This window comes from Oratosquilla oratoria, chromosome 3 (genome assembly GCF_046742065.1).
Source record: "Oratosquilla oratoria isolate Oo_2021 chromosome 3, ASM4674206v1, whole genome shotgun sequence".
NCBI lineage: Eukaryota > Metazoa > Arthropoda > Malacostraca > Stomatopoda > Squillidae > Oratosquilla > Oratosquilla oratoria.
Genome location: NC_134779.1, coordinates 36,218,175 through 36,234,918, shown reverse-complemented (window position 1 = coordinate 36,234,918; position 16,744 = coordinate 36,218,175). Strand labels below are relative to the sequence as shown.

General features: G+C 38.3%; 1 protein-coding gene across 2 annotated transcripts in view; it reads right to left on the bottom strand.

The window, feature by feature from the left end:
* LOC143021494 (uncharacterized) overlaps positions 1-16,744 on the bottom strand; it is a 56,384-nt gene that overhangs the window by 12,777 nt on the left and 26,863 nt on the right. Inside the window, exons 4-5 of one of the 2 annotated variants that reach the window (XM_076179057.1) lie at positions 9,127-9,496; positions 7,234-8,084 (exon numbers count right to left, since the gene is read on the bottom strand). In XM_076179057.1, coding sequence (XP_076035172.1) covers positions 7,240-8,084; positions 9,127-9,496 — 1,215 coding nt within the window. In that variant the 3' untranslated portion in view covers positions 7,234-7,239. Of the gene's footprint in view, positions 1-2,461; positions 8,085-9,126; positions 9,497-16,744 lie in introns of those variants that run through there. The other variant, XM_076179050.1, reaches the window with a different exon arrangement.

Sequence of the window (16,744 nt, the reverse complement as noted above, 5' to 3'; positions counted from 1 at the left end):
CTATTCACGGTCTTCCCATCTTAGCACCTTATAGATGAAGGGTCATCCCGGTTCCTCACTACATTGGTCAGGTCACTGGTAATGCAACAAGACACGGCACTTCCACAGTTCAGCCTAACAGCCTAAGCTTCATTACAGGATGACCCACCCCCACCACCTTATCCACTTCGAAAAGAATCCCTTCAGGCTGAGTCATCTACAACTACATTCATTCCTATCTTTCACACACTCTTCCTTGTTCAAAAGATATTCCCCTGACATCCAATGCCCACTTTCACCATGTCCATCCACCTCATTCTTAAGTCTTCCCTTCAAATTAATTCTATCCACTTTTGCATTCCATTCTATTTTGGCTAGTCTTTCTTCATTCATTTTCCAAATACTCAAACCTTCTCAGCATTCTTCAATCCACCCTAACTGTGAGCTTTCCACCTCACTTCCACATCTCTTACTCTATCCTTATAACCACCACCAAACTTCTGAAACACTTCATCTCACAATACATACAGGCTCCTCTTTTCTGCCTCCTTCAAATTCCAAGTCTGCTCCATCCAGTGCTGTGAAAACAATCACTCCCACATACAAAGTTATCCAAAGATATCTATTTCTCATGACATTTTTCATTCCCCTTGATATTTACTTGCTTCTCATATTCTATGGTTCACTCCCAATCCACTCCCTGCTACTTGTGACCCATAATACCAAAACCTTTCCACTTCCTCCAGCCTCTCACCCCTTAATAAACTCACCTCCAATCCATCCTCACCCCTTATACATTACCATACTTTTGCCGGCATTTATTTTCAGTTTTCTTTTATCACATACCCTCCCCTAACTTCACCACTAACTGCTTCAGTCTATCCTAACTCTGCTACAAAGTGTCATCCCCCAAACAACTGGTTCACCTCCAACTTCCCTTCACTCTTTTTCCAGACTACACACAACCCTGGTGTAGTCTCACTTTCACCTGAAATAATTCTCTTTCCATTACCTATCCTCATACAAACTCTACTAAAGTAAAAAAAAATTGACTGCCTTTAATGGACTTCTCCCTATCCAACATATCTGTAACAAATCCCATAATGCCTGTTAACCCTGTCATATATATTCTCCAAATTCATGAAAGCCCAAGAAACATAATTACCCTTTACCAAATACTTTTTAAACGTGTCTTACTACAAAAGTTTGATATATGCACCTTCTTCCTTTATGAAACCCATACTGCTCCTAATTTTTTCCACTCCCATACACTTTACTATTACATAAATCTTATAAACATGCACTCCTTGTCTACTGAAACACTTTCATCCCTTATAGTGTACATTATATAATCTCATTAGCCATTCCATGGTAACTACTCCCTTCATCACACTCCATATAACCATCTAACCCATGTGCTTTACCAGTTTTCATCTCTATCAATGCTCTATGCATCTCTTTTCCTACATCTCTATCATTCATCTCTACTATCACAGTAATTTTAAGGACCTAACAGTGAAAAAGAAATAAATAATAATAAAAACGACATCAGTAACAAGCAAAGGATTAGGTCACCAGACAGAAACACTAATCACAGTGTACAAACAGCTTATATGAACCACGCTTAACTATGCCTTCACTGCATGGTTCCCAACAGTCAAGAAAACAAGACATCCTACAAACCACACAAAAAGCATAAGATGCACTAAAACCACCCCAACAGAACATCTTTGCACAAAACAAAAAATTCACCACAGAACAGTAAATGAAAATGAAGCCTACAGTTCTATATAAGATTCCTTAATCCCACTCATCATATAATGCAAGTACAACAAGAGAAACAAAATCTAGCAGCATGTTACTACATCTTACAATGCATACATACAAAAACACATACTCAAGATAACAAAACACACTCCAAGACCAACCCACTCCATACTATACCAACCCACCTTATATATCAGCTCAAGAAGTTCCACAAGCAAAACCACACTAGCATGACTACAATCAGACCACCATCCTGCTTTGAAATCATACCAATACAGAACAAGACTGCCCACAGAATCAAATTACCCGATACAATCACCACACAAAAGACACACAACACATCCCTCACTGCCCCAACAACACATCTAGAGAGACTTGTGGGTTGATCTAATGTCCATTACCAACCTGAGAGCCATGGGCCAACTGCAAGAAAACTGAGGCAATGGACTGATTGATAATAAAGTAAATGACCAGTGACACGTACAATGACTTATGAACACTAAAATATCTGAAGCATAGCAGTTGAAAGGAAGCATACAAAGCCTGATATTGCAATACATGCTAGTAAAATAAGCAATGCTGTTGTCACAGGCATACTATCATAAACACTTGGAAAATTTCAAACTATTTGAAATTCATATACTTATATATGAACTTATATGTTCACCATATATTCATGTACAATGCTATTTCAGGATTGAATTATATCAGTAAAAATTCATTATCCATATATTTACAGCAACACCAATCATTTTCCTTGACAAAGCAAACTAGAGGATAAGGAATACATAGCTACAGTATGTTCTGCAATCTAGATCTAAAGATGCAAGCATGTACAGTCACCTCTTAACTCATAATGAACTTCTGGGTAAAAATCTTAAATCTGTTTTCTTCACACAAATATCTGAAGTAACACAAATACCTTAACAGTTTGGTTCTGGATATAATGAAGGTACATTGAAACTACCTTGATAGGCCTCAGAATTTATTAATTCTATTATTTTCTTTTTTCTTTTTTTCTTATTTTTGAGACAAACTGACATCTTCATTCTATCCAGAGCTCACTATATTTGGGCAGACCTGAGTTACACTCCACAGACAAAGTACAACCAGTGCTAAGCACTGGCAACACCCTAGGCCACTGCACTTGTGTTACCTATTGTATTAACACTTGCGGTAACACTGAAGGTAGAAGTCGTGGTATACATCACAGAGGCAAGCACCACGTGAGCAAACAACTCCAAGAAGACCTTTGTAGTGTTATGCTGCTCTACACAAAAGCTAATTCAGTGATTAAATTACAAAACACAAATCCCTTGCATAGAATTAATTCAAATTTAAAGAAACACATATGCAATAATAATAATAATGATAATAATAATAAGTAATAATAATAGATAATTACATTAATAATGATAATAATAATAATAACAATAATAATAATAATGATGATAATAATAATGACAAAATAATAAACCGATACCAATCATATAAACATGGCAAAATTATGACAATTTCAATTGGCATATCATTAGTGCCCAAAGGGTAATACAAATAAGAACCCAAATATTAAGTGCTTTATTTGTTAGATGAAATATAATAGTAATACTATAAAATATGTAATCATAACATGGTATAGCAGTAATGGACATCCGACTACTTCTCAATGACCACAAGAGTTAGTCTTCCTATGGCGGAAGAAATGCATAAGGACATCAACATTAAAGACACCTGAAGCGATTCTAAGAAATACATACGTTTATTACATATAGTGTTGTAAAAATTCCCGGGAATTTTTCAAGTTAAGGAAACTCTCTTAGTAATAATGGGAACATTGTGATGCATTAGAAATACTGACCAATAATTTTGGAATATCTTTTTTTTTTTCACCTCTATAAATACATACATATACAATATATGTATAAATATATATACACACATGTATATGTATATCCATGCATATGTGTGTGCATATCTACATATACACATAAAATACACACACACACATATTTGCATGTACATATAAATATATATACATGTATATATATGTATATACATATATGAACATGTATACATATATATATATATATTTAGTCTTACCTTTTTACACTAAGTTAAAAGGTAAACATATACATACATACATATACACACACAAATATATATAAATATATATACACACACACACATATATATATATATCATATATATATGTTGCTTAAATAGCATTAAACTGCTTAAAAATAAAGTAACACTACTTTCAAATCAAGACGTCTCAAAAGACCTAAAACAAAACCCAGAAATATTTTCTGCATTCTACTAATTGTAGAAGAAAATAGAATAACTTTGTCTCTATTTGTCTATATACATTTCAATTACCCACACATTCATGGATAAAACTAAAAATGTTAATCAAATGCCCCTGTATTAGATACAGTTTGATAATACAATAACTGGAATAAACATTGGCTCTGTTTTACATAATATATACACATACATACATACATACATACATATATATATATATATATATATATATATATATATATTTGTGTGTGTATATGTTTCTGCATGTGTGTGTGTGTGTGTTTCTGCACATGTGTGTGGTGTGTGCTTCTGCATGTGTGTGTGTTTCTGCATGTGTGTGTGTGTGTTTCTGCATGTGTGTGTGTGTGTGTGTTTCTGCATGTGTGTGTGTATGTGTTTCTGCATGTGTGAGTGTGTTTCTGCATGTGTGTGTGTTTCTGTGTATGTATGTGTGTGTTTCTGCATGTGTGTGTGTTTCTGCATGTGTGTGTGTTTCTGCACATGTGTGTTTCTGCACATATGTGTGTGTGTTTCTGCACATATGTGTGTGTGTGTGTTTCTGCACATATGTGCATGTATATGCTTGTGTGTGTGTGTGTGCAATGAGCCTGTGTGTGTGTGCAATGAGCCTGTGTGTGAGTTGTGCACATGCTTGTGTGTGTGCATTTGTGTTTTGAAAAACGTGACTTGGTCCTCACTCAACTCAACTTTCTAAAACCATCACCCCCATGTGTAAAACCAATAGAACATCCTTATTTACACATTCAGCTTAAAATTAACTTAGACTGCCTATGGTTCCAATGGTATTATGCCTCACACATATGTTTACAAACTTCCTCCAAAAATCAATCAAGCATTAAAAGCACAAAAAGTGTTGTACAAAATAGCTATAGATGGAAAAAGTGGCAATATATTATTTGTGACAAAAGCATCAGTTTATTCTGTGTTTGTGTACTATGTTGTACCCAAATAAGAATTCAAAGGCAATGCCAACCTATGGCACATTGGATGGTTACCTTGTATTACACAAATAAACAATATACTCTTCCTGAAAATAGGCCTGTTCATATTGAAGAGGCAAGTTTGTCTCAACCCATATATTGTCTCACATGAACCGACACTTAGCGACAAACACACAAACTATACATTAAACCAAGACATCTATTTTGTGAAAAGAAACACACCCACCAGGTACCAGAGATTTCATGAAAGTTTGATTCTTGATTTGCTGCAAAAATACAATGTATATCAAAACCTTGTGTGTAAATTCCTGACAGACTCTTGAAGAGCTTCTAATTTTTATTTAGGGAAATTCCCAAAATTCCTAGAAAGCCTCCCACTTCTGTACAACACTAATCACAATGTACAACTGTAATTTTTGACAGTATGAGGGACTAGAAGGTAAGTACAACATTTGTGAGACCAAAGACACCAAAGTACAGATTTGGGAATACATGTCCTCCTCAGCAATCCTTATTTGAAAAAACTGTTACCCCAATTTAGGGCCTCCATAACCGCACTGGCACCCTGACAAACATGATTAAAATAAAAAATCTCCTGAGTGAATCCTGCATGGCTTTACCTGTCCCTACCTGTTTACACCTGTTCCTACTATGGACTACACCACTGATAATGTCTCTTACATTAACTCCTTCGTCTATGGCTTATCTACTGTGCACACTACCCTGAAAACAATCCCCTGAGGTTGTTGTTGTGCATGACCAAACAAAAATTTCTCTTCCCTGATAATTGTCAATGTTGAAACTATTGCACCTTCCCTGAGCTTTACCTGCTGGTGTTCACGACCTCGTTTCAACACAGAGGAACCAGTCCCTGCCATTCTCACAGTTTGACAAAAATGGTCTTGTCTAAACGTGCAGAAGAAAGGTTAAGTTCCAAGATAAAAGTGCCATAGCTGTGCATTAGCATCACACACCAATTCAGTACAAACACCAGTCACTGTGAAACTAAACATGTCACCTATTGCCAAACTATATACCCGAATGTTCGACACCTACTGCCAAACTATATACCCGAATGTTCGACACCTACTGCCAAACTATACCCGATTGTTCGACACCTACTGCCAAAACATACCCAAAGGTCCTCTCCACACACACACTCCTTAGGTAGAAGCTACGAAGGTTTGAGGTGGCCAGTGCCATCATGGAGTATGGAGTCACCAAAGTTGAGGTAGATTAGGGTCCATGATGTATACATGCCTACCTGAGCAAATGGGTCAAATGGACGTGGAACACTCTCTCATCACCATCCACCTAACTGTACTTCAGGGCCTAGGAAAAGGGTAGTAGTATTCCTCTAACATCCTTTGTAATATAAAGCCTAAAGGTACTCTAAAGAAATCTATCCATGAGTGTTACTTTGGAATGTTGTATACCAGTCTCCCTAGGTCCTGTGGCAGGGATCCCCCATCCATTTTCCCCTTTACAGGAGTTAACACTCGACTGCAGTGCCCCCGTGCAAGAGGTAATATGTGGACCTGGACCTTGCAAGACATGAACAATAAGACTTGCAATAAGTATAATGAGTTTGGCACTATGTTGGCCAGAACCTAGAGAAAGAAAACATAAATAAATAAATAAATAAAATAAAGCAAATAAAAATCAAATCAAATAACACAAATTCTTAAAGCTGCCAACTACAACTACTGATATACCAATGTCTCTGATTATACCTTTAGATTATAGATAATATGATAATGAAACTTTGAAAACTATCAAAGTCTGTTTGTTACCTTGTCAACCCTTGTAACATTTCTTGCATGTTTCATCTACACTTAAAATTCTATGAGGTCTGGCTAGCTAGCTGCCTTGTGGCATCTTCAAGGTCTTCAGTCTATTTACAACTTTAATGGCTCGAAAAGAAATAATTAAAAAAAATAAATAAATAAATAAAAGAAATGCATGATGAATTAACATGCAAAAAGCTTACAAGAGCAATAATAAACTTAAGAGCTTAATCTTCCCTTGAGAATGTAACACCTGAATCTGACCATGGTATATATTGTAATTCCTTGAACTGCTGTTCTGTCCATTGTGTAGAAAGTGGGACTGACAACGAGAGGAACAACATTGATTCCTGCAGTGTCTGCATAGCTTGAGCCACATTTTTTGTGATTGCAATGGGGAGGGCACTGGTTTATTGCTATTCCCCATTACCCACCTTGCCTTAGTCAGACCATGGCTGGTGAAGATGGTGCATTGACAAACCATGAGCTGTCATCTGATGCTGCATGTCATGGTGCTGTACCATCTGATGCTGAGCAAGGTGCTGAGTGTTTCCCTGCTGCTGTTGCTGCTGCTGCTGCTGTTGTTGTTGCTGCTGTTGCTGTTGCTGCTGTTGTTGTTGCTGTTGCTGCTGTGGTTGTTGTTGCTGTGGATTTTGCTGGCCTTGCATTGGATGAATTTGTTGGAATGTGTGCTGGATGTAATTTTGTTGGTACTGCTGCTGCCGCTGAAATCTTTCCTGTGATTGTTGTCTTCCCTTTTTCAATTGACTAATCCTCACGGCCAAGCGACGGGACTGGTCAAAGTACAATTTCCTCAACTGTCTCATGGCATCCATGGCCTGACTAAAGGTTTCTCTCTGTGATGCAGTAACACCTGCGTCTGTACTGTCATTAGAGGGTCCAGCCTCATTACCATTTTCTCCTAGTAGGTTGTCTGGCTTGACTCCTTTAGCTATTGTGCCTGGCTGTGAAATTTCGAGCACAATTATTTGATGAAGCTGCTGTGCCAGTTGGGACCGTAGGGCATCAATGTTCTCAAAGGTTTCAATGAGTCGACTGGTAGCCCGCTGACGTTTGCTGTTTCCTCCCATGGCATTGTAGTTGTTGGTGGCATTACGACAGTAGCTCCACTCCTTTGCTACTGAACGGAGGAGCTGGAAATGTTCCGTGGTCTCCAGCCCTGTATAACAATTTAGCAAGGGGGCAGGATCCTGCAGCTGCAAGCATTCTTCCAAAAAGCGTCTGATGAGCCCCCCAACTGGATGAGCTGGCGACCGACACAGCCCTGAGGAGGGAGGAGAGAAATGTCGGTCAGCTGCCAGGGTCTCACCCAAACCAAAGTAGACAAGAACACTTACTATAGAGCACCATACACAGCTGCCATCAATCCCAGCACAACTGGGTTAAAAGAAATGAAGAGGAAGAAGAAAAAAATAAAAAAAATAATGAAGAAATTTTTATATGAAAAAATAATGATGAAATAAAAAAACCCTCCTAAAGCTAACACAACACCGCTTGGAAGAATGCTTGCGCCATAAACAACTTGGAGAGTCCTTTAATGGACCCCACTTCTTCAGTGCCCCCTGCCACTTCCACAAGCCTACTGCTAGTCATTACATGTTGGGCTTCTCCAATGGATCTTCAACTTTTAAAATAATGTGACTAGTATCTTTGGAGAAGCAGTTCTAGGTATATGAAATAGTGACAGTCAAGAAGAGAAGCCTCAACCAGGAGGCCAGCTTTTACTGCTGGTTCCTGCCCCATGTTGGGGGTTTTCTAGCTACTGGATAACTGGCAGGGTATTGAAAGAATCCACCAGATGTGGATCTAAGCTGTTATGTCACAAACATTCTACGTACACTGGTCTGGGTTAGTCAGTTGTGCCAGGGCATGCAGCAGGTAAATATGAATATAGGATCAAAGGTTGCCAAGAATAGAAGCAATTACAGTGAACTCTGGATAACAGTCATTGTATACATCCACCTTCTACATCAAACTGCTCATACATACACAACCACACCATGATACTGGTTTTCGTAATTCAATTAGTAATGGAGATAGTATATCCCGAGTCCACTATATGCCAAAGTAGTGCTCCAAAATGAAGCACAAGGTATGGCCTGCTGTCTTGAAAAAATGGCCTGCAAATAACTACTTATCACTATCATGGTCAATGCAAGACACTAACTAAAATGCAGTCAAAAGTTACGAGAAAAACTTCACTCATTTTTAAGAGGTGAGAAGAAAGAGGGAAAGCTTGACAATTTACAGAAGTGTGAGATACTGAAAAAAGGAAAGAAAAATGAATAAATGAATAAAATACTCACCATCCTGGGATTTAACTTGTGGAGGCGGAACGTACGAAGGTATAAGAGGTCCAGGTGGTGGCGGTGGTGGTGGGTGTGGTTGGGAGGAGGAGGTTGTGGTGCCTCCTTCTCTCAAATAGGCTTCAGCTGAAAAGGGTTCAGTCTCCCCCCCCTCATACATTGCATCGTTGTCTTTAAACTCAACAACCATCTCTTGCTTCACTGGAATCATCTCTGAATCTGAATCACCACCCGAAAGTCTACTATCATCATTGTGGCTATGAGGCGTTTGTGGTCCAGCTGACATAATTTCTGTGGATAACCGAGGCCTTTTTGGACTTCCATTTGGAGGGTCACCTGTATCTGGTGGTCTTGGAGATGACCTCAGCATCTGTTTGATGAATTCAAAGAAAATAAAAATTAACACATGTAAAAACCATACAAACAAGCTGAAAACTCAGATGAAGGTTACTTTAAACAGAAACAATTATAAGTGTACATGTGTGTGTGTGAGTGTGTCTGCCTCTCTCTCTCTCTCTCTCTCTCTCTCTCTATATATATATATATATATATATATATATATATATATATACACACACATACATACATATGTGGAGTTGAAAGTGACCACATTTTTGCAGTTATTCAACTTTTTTTCTGGCATTCTCAATATCTCTGATGACATTCTTTTATTCAATTGGGTGTATATAAACTAAATTTGCATAATCTTCCATTTATTCAATGTTTCATCTTTAATATGGCATCTTCAGGATGGGGGAGGGAGAGGGGGTGGAGGGGGAGGGAGAGGGGGTGGAGGGGGAGGGGGTGGAGGGGGAGGGGGTGGAGGGGGAGGTGGGGGAGGGGGTGGAGGGGGTGGAGGGAGAGGGGTGGAGGGAGAGGGGGTGGAGGGGGAGGGGGTGGAGGGGGAGGGAGAGGGAGTGGAGAGGGGGGAGAGGGTGTGGAGAGGAGGGAGAGGGTGTGGAGAGGGGGAGGGAGAGGGTGTGGAGGGGGGAGGGAGAGAGTGTGGAGGGGGGAGGGAGAGGGGTGGAGAGGGGGGAGGGAGAGGGGTGGAGAGGGGGGAGGGAGAGGGGTGGAGAGGGGGGAGGGAGGGGATGGAGAGGGGGGAGGGAGAGGGGAGGGAGGGAGAGGGGAGGGAGAGGGGGTGGAGGGGGGAGGGAGAGGGGGTGGAGGGGGGAGGGAGAGGGGGTGGAGGGGGGAGGGAGAGGGGGGGGAGGGGGGCGGGAGAGTGGGTGGAAGGGGTAGGGAGAGGGGGTGGAGGGGGGAGGGAGAGGGGGTGGAGGGGGGAGGGAGAGGGGGTGGAGGGGGAGGGAGAGGGGGTGGAGGGGGAGGGAGAGGGGGTAGAGGGGGGAGGGAGAGGGGGTGGAGGGGGAGGGAGAGGGGGTGGAGGGGGAGGGAGAGGGGGTGGAGGGGGAGGGAGAGGGGGTAGAGGGGGGAGGGAGAGGGGGTAGAGGGGGGAGGGAGAGGGGGTGGGGAGGGAGAGGGGGTGGAGGGGGAGGGAGAGGGGGTGGAGGGGGAGGGAGAGGGGGTAGAGGAGGGAGGGAGAAGGGGTGGACATGGGGTGGAGGGAGGCAAGGAGGGGGAGAGGCTGGGTTGAATGTCTATGTTCAATTAGTAAGAGATGGATTAAATAAAGGTATAGTAGATCACATGTTGGATTGTATATTAATGGATGTGACTCTATCCCTGATGTGTATTGCTTTGAGTAGTTGAAACTATCTGGGGTCCTCACACCTGCCAATGATTTTAGTTGAATTAACTAATGTCTCCCTGCTAATTCCTTTCACAAGCTACACCACAACCAAGAAATTAGCAGGGAGACATTAATTAAAAAAAAATTATTAGCAGGTGTGAGGACCCCACATGACTTCAAATACTCATAGCAATACACATCAGAGTCTTATCCGTTAACATACAATTCAACATGTGTTCTACTATACCTTACTAATCGAACATGGACATTCAATCCAGCATATCCCCTCCTCACCTCCCCCAATGCCCTATATTGACCTCCACCTACTCTCCCTCCTCCCAACTCCCTACATTGACCTCAATCAGAAGATCTGACCAACTTCGCACTAAAAACCCCTCTCCCACCCCTTCCCAACCCTCCTGGTAGCATGATACTTTCTAGTTGTCTTCAATCATTTTAGATGTACCATCATATGCACTATTATTTAATTCCTGTTATATTAATTGCTTTCATAATACAATTTTTTTTTTTTGGCACATGTCATTACAATCATGAAAATATCTTATTAAAGACAAAATGTTGAATAACTGGAAGATGATGCAAATTTAAGTTTATGTACACCCAATTGAAGGATATCAGATATTGAGAACACCAGAAAATGTTAAATAACTGCAAAAAATGCTGTCGCTTTCAACTCCACATGTCTTAAAGGAAATCTGCTCCCCTCTATATATACATACATATATATATATAACATTATACACACATACATATATACATATGTATGTATATATATACATGCATATGTATATATGTATGTGTGTATAATATTATATATATATATGCACATATACACATTAATCTTACATAAGAGTATTCTCACATTCTCTGGCCAATAACTGCAATTTATGTTGTATGTATACTAAGTGTATTTACCTAGTTGTATTTTACAGAAAGGGGAGCTATGCATGCTTGTGGTGTCCTGTCTCCATATCTCATTTTATCTAGACTGTTATTCATGTATCTAACTTGTTCCTAACATCTATTATCCTGTGGGGAAAGCTGTTCTTTTTCAGGTCTCTTCTATAATTGTCTTTTTTTATTTTCTTTCCGTGTCCTCTTGTATCTCTACTATTACATTTTATTAGATCCTCTTTACCAATAATTTCTATGCCTTTCATGATTCTATAGTTATCAAGTCTCCTCCCTCTCTTCTTTGCTCAAATGTCTTTAGCTCAAGTTTTGCCAGTCTCTCCTCATATGATAGTTCTGAGTGTTGGTGCCAATTTCGTAATTGCTCTTTGTATTCTTTCAAGTTTTAATATACATTTTTTTGTACTTGGTGACCATGTCGTTGCTGCATACTCCAATCTTGGGTCTTATCAAAGTTACTAGTATTTTCTTCACCATTTCTTCGCCCAGGTATGTAAATGCCACTTTGATTGTTCTTATTAAATTATAAGTTTCTCCAAAAACTTTGTTTATATGTTTCTCAAGGGACATATTATTCATAACAATGACTCCCAGGTCCTTCTCATTTGCTACTTTTTTAATTTCTTCCTCTTTCAATCTATATGATCCCACTATTCTTTTTTTGCTTCTTCCAAATTCCATTATACTACTACACTCCTTAATATTGAATTTCATCTCCCACTTCCTACTCCATTCCCATACTTTATCGAGATCACTCTGCAGCGACTCACAATCTTCTAGTTTTCACTTTTTTAAGCAGTTTTGCATCGTCCGCAAAGAAGCTCATACAGTGAGACCTCTCATTAACGAATGTTAATTAGCTGTGTTTGCGGTGTTTTCGCTGTTTTCGGTGTTTTTGGTGCTGTTGTTTAGTGCGTGCAATCCCTATGCCACCCAAAAACCACTCCAAAACACCGAAAACATAGTGAAAACACCACAAACACAGCTAATTAACATCCATTAATGAGAGGTCTCACTGTATAACTTTCAATTCCTTCATCCATATAATTAATATATATAGCAAACATTACTGGAGCAAAAAATGTTCCTTGTGGAACTCCACTAATTACTTCATCCCAATTAGAATGTCTCTTATCACCACTCTTATTTTTCTTTCATGCAAGAAGTCTTCCATCCACTCCAGTAGTTTACCCTATATTCCTCCTGCAGTTTCTAATTTCTTTAGCAATTTCTTAGGTGGCACCTAATCAAAAGCTTTTTTCAGGTCTAGAAAGGCACAATCAGCCCATCCATCTCTTTCTTGTATTAAATCTATTAGTCTTGAATAAAAACACATCAAGTTTGTGACACATGTTCTTCCTTGTCTAAATCCAAATTGCCTTGGATTTAGTACATTTTTCCCAAATGCCTTACCCATCTAATTTTGATAATTCTTTCACAAATTTTAGCTACCGTATTAGTAAGAGACCGGTCTATAGTAAGTAGGGTCTTCCTTGTTTCCCCCTTTATATATTGGAAATATATTTGCTCTTTTCCAATCTTCTGGAACTTTTCCTTCTTTTACTGAACTGCTTATTAGAATATGTATTTTGTCTGTTAGTTCATTCCTGCATTCTCTCAAAATCCAGTTTGCCATTTCATCTGGACCATGCAATTTTCTAACATTGAGATTACTCAAGTGATTCATTGTTCCATTCCTAGTTCTCTCTCTTTCATGGGGGGACTTTCTCCTACCACTCGACATCTCTAAGTTGTATGTTCTCCCTCGTAAACACTGATTTAAAATGTTTGTTCATAATTTCTGCCATTTCTATTTCCTGTATACTCAACTCTTGTCATAGTTTTACTTCTTGTTTGTTTTTCAGTTTGTCGTTTACAAATCTATAAAATTGTTTTGGTTAATCTTTACATTTTTCTATGATATCCTTTTCATATTTTCTTTTTTCTTCTCTGCGCACTTGTACATATTGATTTCTATAACTAGTACACATTTTCCACTTTTCAGGTCTTTTGTCATTCTTCCATTTTATCCAAGCTTTATCCCCTTTGTATTTTATGTCTTTAAACTCCCTACATCTTTTGTTGTACCAACATTATACATATTCTTTTTCTTGTTTTTGTCTAGGAACATACTTTTCCACTCCTTTAAAAAATTTTGTCAAAATTTTCCACTTCTCTTGTACTCTTGTTTCCTCCTTGTGTATACTTTCCCACTTTTTTTTTTTATGCTCTTATTTGATCAAAATTTGTTTTTCCATACATCAATCTTCCCTTTCTATATTGTTCGTTTTTTCCCATTTATTTCTTATTTAGTTCCAGTTCAATTAATATGTGGTCACTTTTACTTAGTGGTGTCATATATTCAATCTTGTCCACTATTTCAGGTTTTGATGTGATTATTAGGTCCAGTCTTGATGGTTCTTCCTCATTTCTATACCTAGTATTCTCTTGTATCCATTGTGTCATTGTATGTTCTATAATATCAAGTAGTAAATTTCCCAATAGGTCATCTCCCCCTTTCACTGTCATCTCTTCCCAGCAGATTTCTTTACAATTAAAGCCACCCATTATAACTATTCTTCCTCCATCTTCCATTACCTTATTTAGCATTATCCTTGGGTCTTCTAACATATTTTTGTATTCTCTCTCTTCCCATGAAGCCATTTTAGGAGGCACATAATTGACCACAAACTTCCTGCTCTTCTTGTCCGTCCTCTATTTCCATCATAATCATCTCCACTCTATTCTTTCCATATGTAACATTCCTCACATTTGTATCCTTCTTGGTCAGGAACATAACTCCACCACCTTGTTTTACTTCCGTTTCTAATCCAATAATTATATCCGCCACGTCACTGTTGGGTGATAATGGACCTTTCAATTTTGTCTCCACAATTCCCATTATGCCCGATTCTTTTTCCTTCAGGTAATTCAATTCATCCAAGCCAGTTATTAAGTCATCTATATTTGTGAAAGACACTTTTAATTTTCTGTTACCTCCATCATGTTTTCTGTTTCCCTTCCATTTTTCTCTGCTATGAATCATTTCCTCACTTTCATATCCACTACTCTCCAATAGAATTTCTTTGTGTGACTGTTCTGTTGTTTTTTCTTAGCTTCTATTATTTTTTTCTCTCCCTCTTTCCTTTTTATTCATCTCTCTTTTAATCAATACCTGTTTATACTGATCACTTTTTGCTAGTTTCCCTGTTTTTGATAAGACATTCTCTGCTGTCATTTGTGACTTGAATTGGTCTTGTCTATATTGTATTTTCTCAATCTATACATTTCTTCTATTTCTTTCCCTATTTTTTTTCATCTTGAACTATTTTTAATACCTTGTTTGCTTTTTCCTTCTCCTTTACTCTTGCAGTCCTATTTTGATTATGCTTCTCTTCCATTCCTAATATAATTATACATTTCTTTTTATCTGCTAAGTCTCTTACTATATTTCCCTTCTCTCTCACTTTAATAACTGTCCTTAGTTCTTTCAACTGTTGTTTCACTATATCTCTAAATTAAATTTTGTTATTCTCTTGGGCTTTTTTCCCACCAATTACCTCTTTTGCTATGGACTCTTTATTCTCTTTATCATTCCTCTTTAATTCCTCATTCTCATCCTTTACTTGTCTTAACTGTCTTTTTAATTCTTCTATTTCTTTAGTTATGTTTTGATTCTCCTTCTTTAGTTCTTCCAGTTTATCAACTCTTTGTGTAAATAATGTTAGTTGGTTAAACCTAACCTTTTGATGACACCCCTTCTCACTTCCAGGGCCCATTCGTCCCCTTCATCATTTTCTTCCATTTTCCCCAATAATGTCTCCCCTTTTCTTTTTTATTCACCTGCCCACTACACCACGAGCTTTCTCCTTCCCTACTAATACAACACAGGTACTCCCGTCACTGAAATCCACGAAAAAAACATTTTTCTGGAGTTCCAATCTTCACTGTCAATCCAACGTGTGTGTGTGTGTGTGTGTGTGTGTGTAAATACATATATATCCATGTTTACCTTGTTGTATACAAGGTTGGAACTGTGCTCCACAGGCCCCATTTGTGTTTCAACTCATCAAACTTTGCTTAACTTCATTTATGCTGTTGGCTTGTATTATATTTTCATTAAACTTATTAACCACTTCGGTATGATGACGTCTACATAGGCATCATGGGGCTCGAGTGGGTACATGAGTGTAGGCATCTTGATTATATATTTTTTGTAGTTGTACATGAGTTACTACTGGATTCTGTGAACTGGTTTCATTGTTTTCTGTGTTTATTTTTACTCAGAGTAAAAGAGAACAAGTAATACAGCAGCGACTTTATATTTTATAATGCAAGTAGTGTGATGAATTGTACATATGGGAGCCGATGCTTAAAGTAAAAATTTTACTTGTACTGAAGTGGTTAAACAAGCCCACACATCTATTGGGAAAACTGTATTTCATCTGTCCATTATTTATATTCCTTTCTCTGATTTTTACATCATTATCACCTTTCTTCACTTCTCCAATGTGTTAAGTTCCACTATCTTAGTCTCTCTTTGTGTCCTATCATTCTGGTTTGGGATCATCCTTGTAGCTGCCATTTTTACTTTATTCTTACTATTACTTTTAAGTGTAGTGACCACACCACTGCTGGAACAAAATACCTTTTTCTTATATCCTTACTAATGTGAAATGCCACTCTTACATTCATCTACAACTAAATTATCTTCTGTTAATCTCTTTATATGACTTTCTGATGATTGAACATCTCATCAAAATCCTGATATCATTTGTCTCCTATACATCTGGCATTAATTCATATCCCATTATTTACTTTTTCTTCCTTCCTTTTATTTTTTCTTTGGACATATTCCAAGATTTTACATTTCTTTGTACTGAAATTCACCTTCCACTACTGGTTCCATTCATAAACTTTATTCCTGTCTTTCAGAAAAGTTTACAATCCTCTTTATTTTTCACTTTCTTCATGACCTTAACATTACCTGGAAAT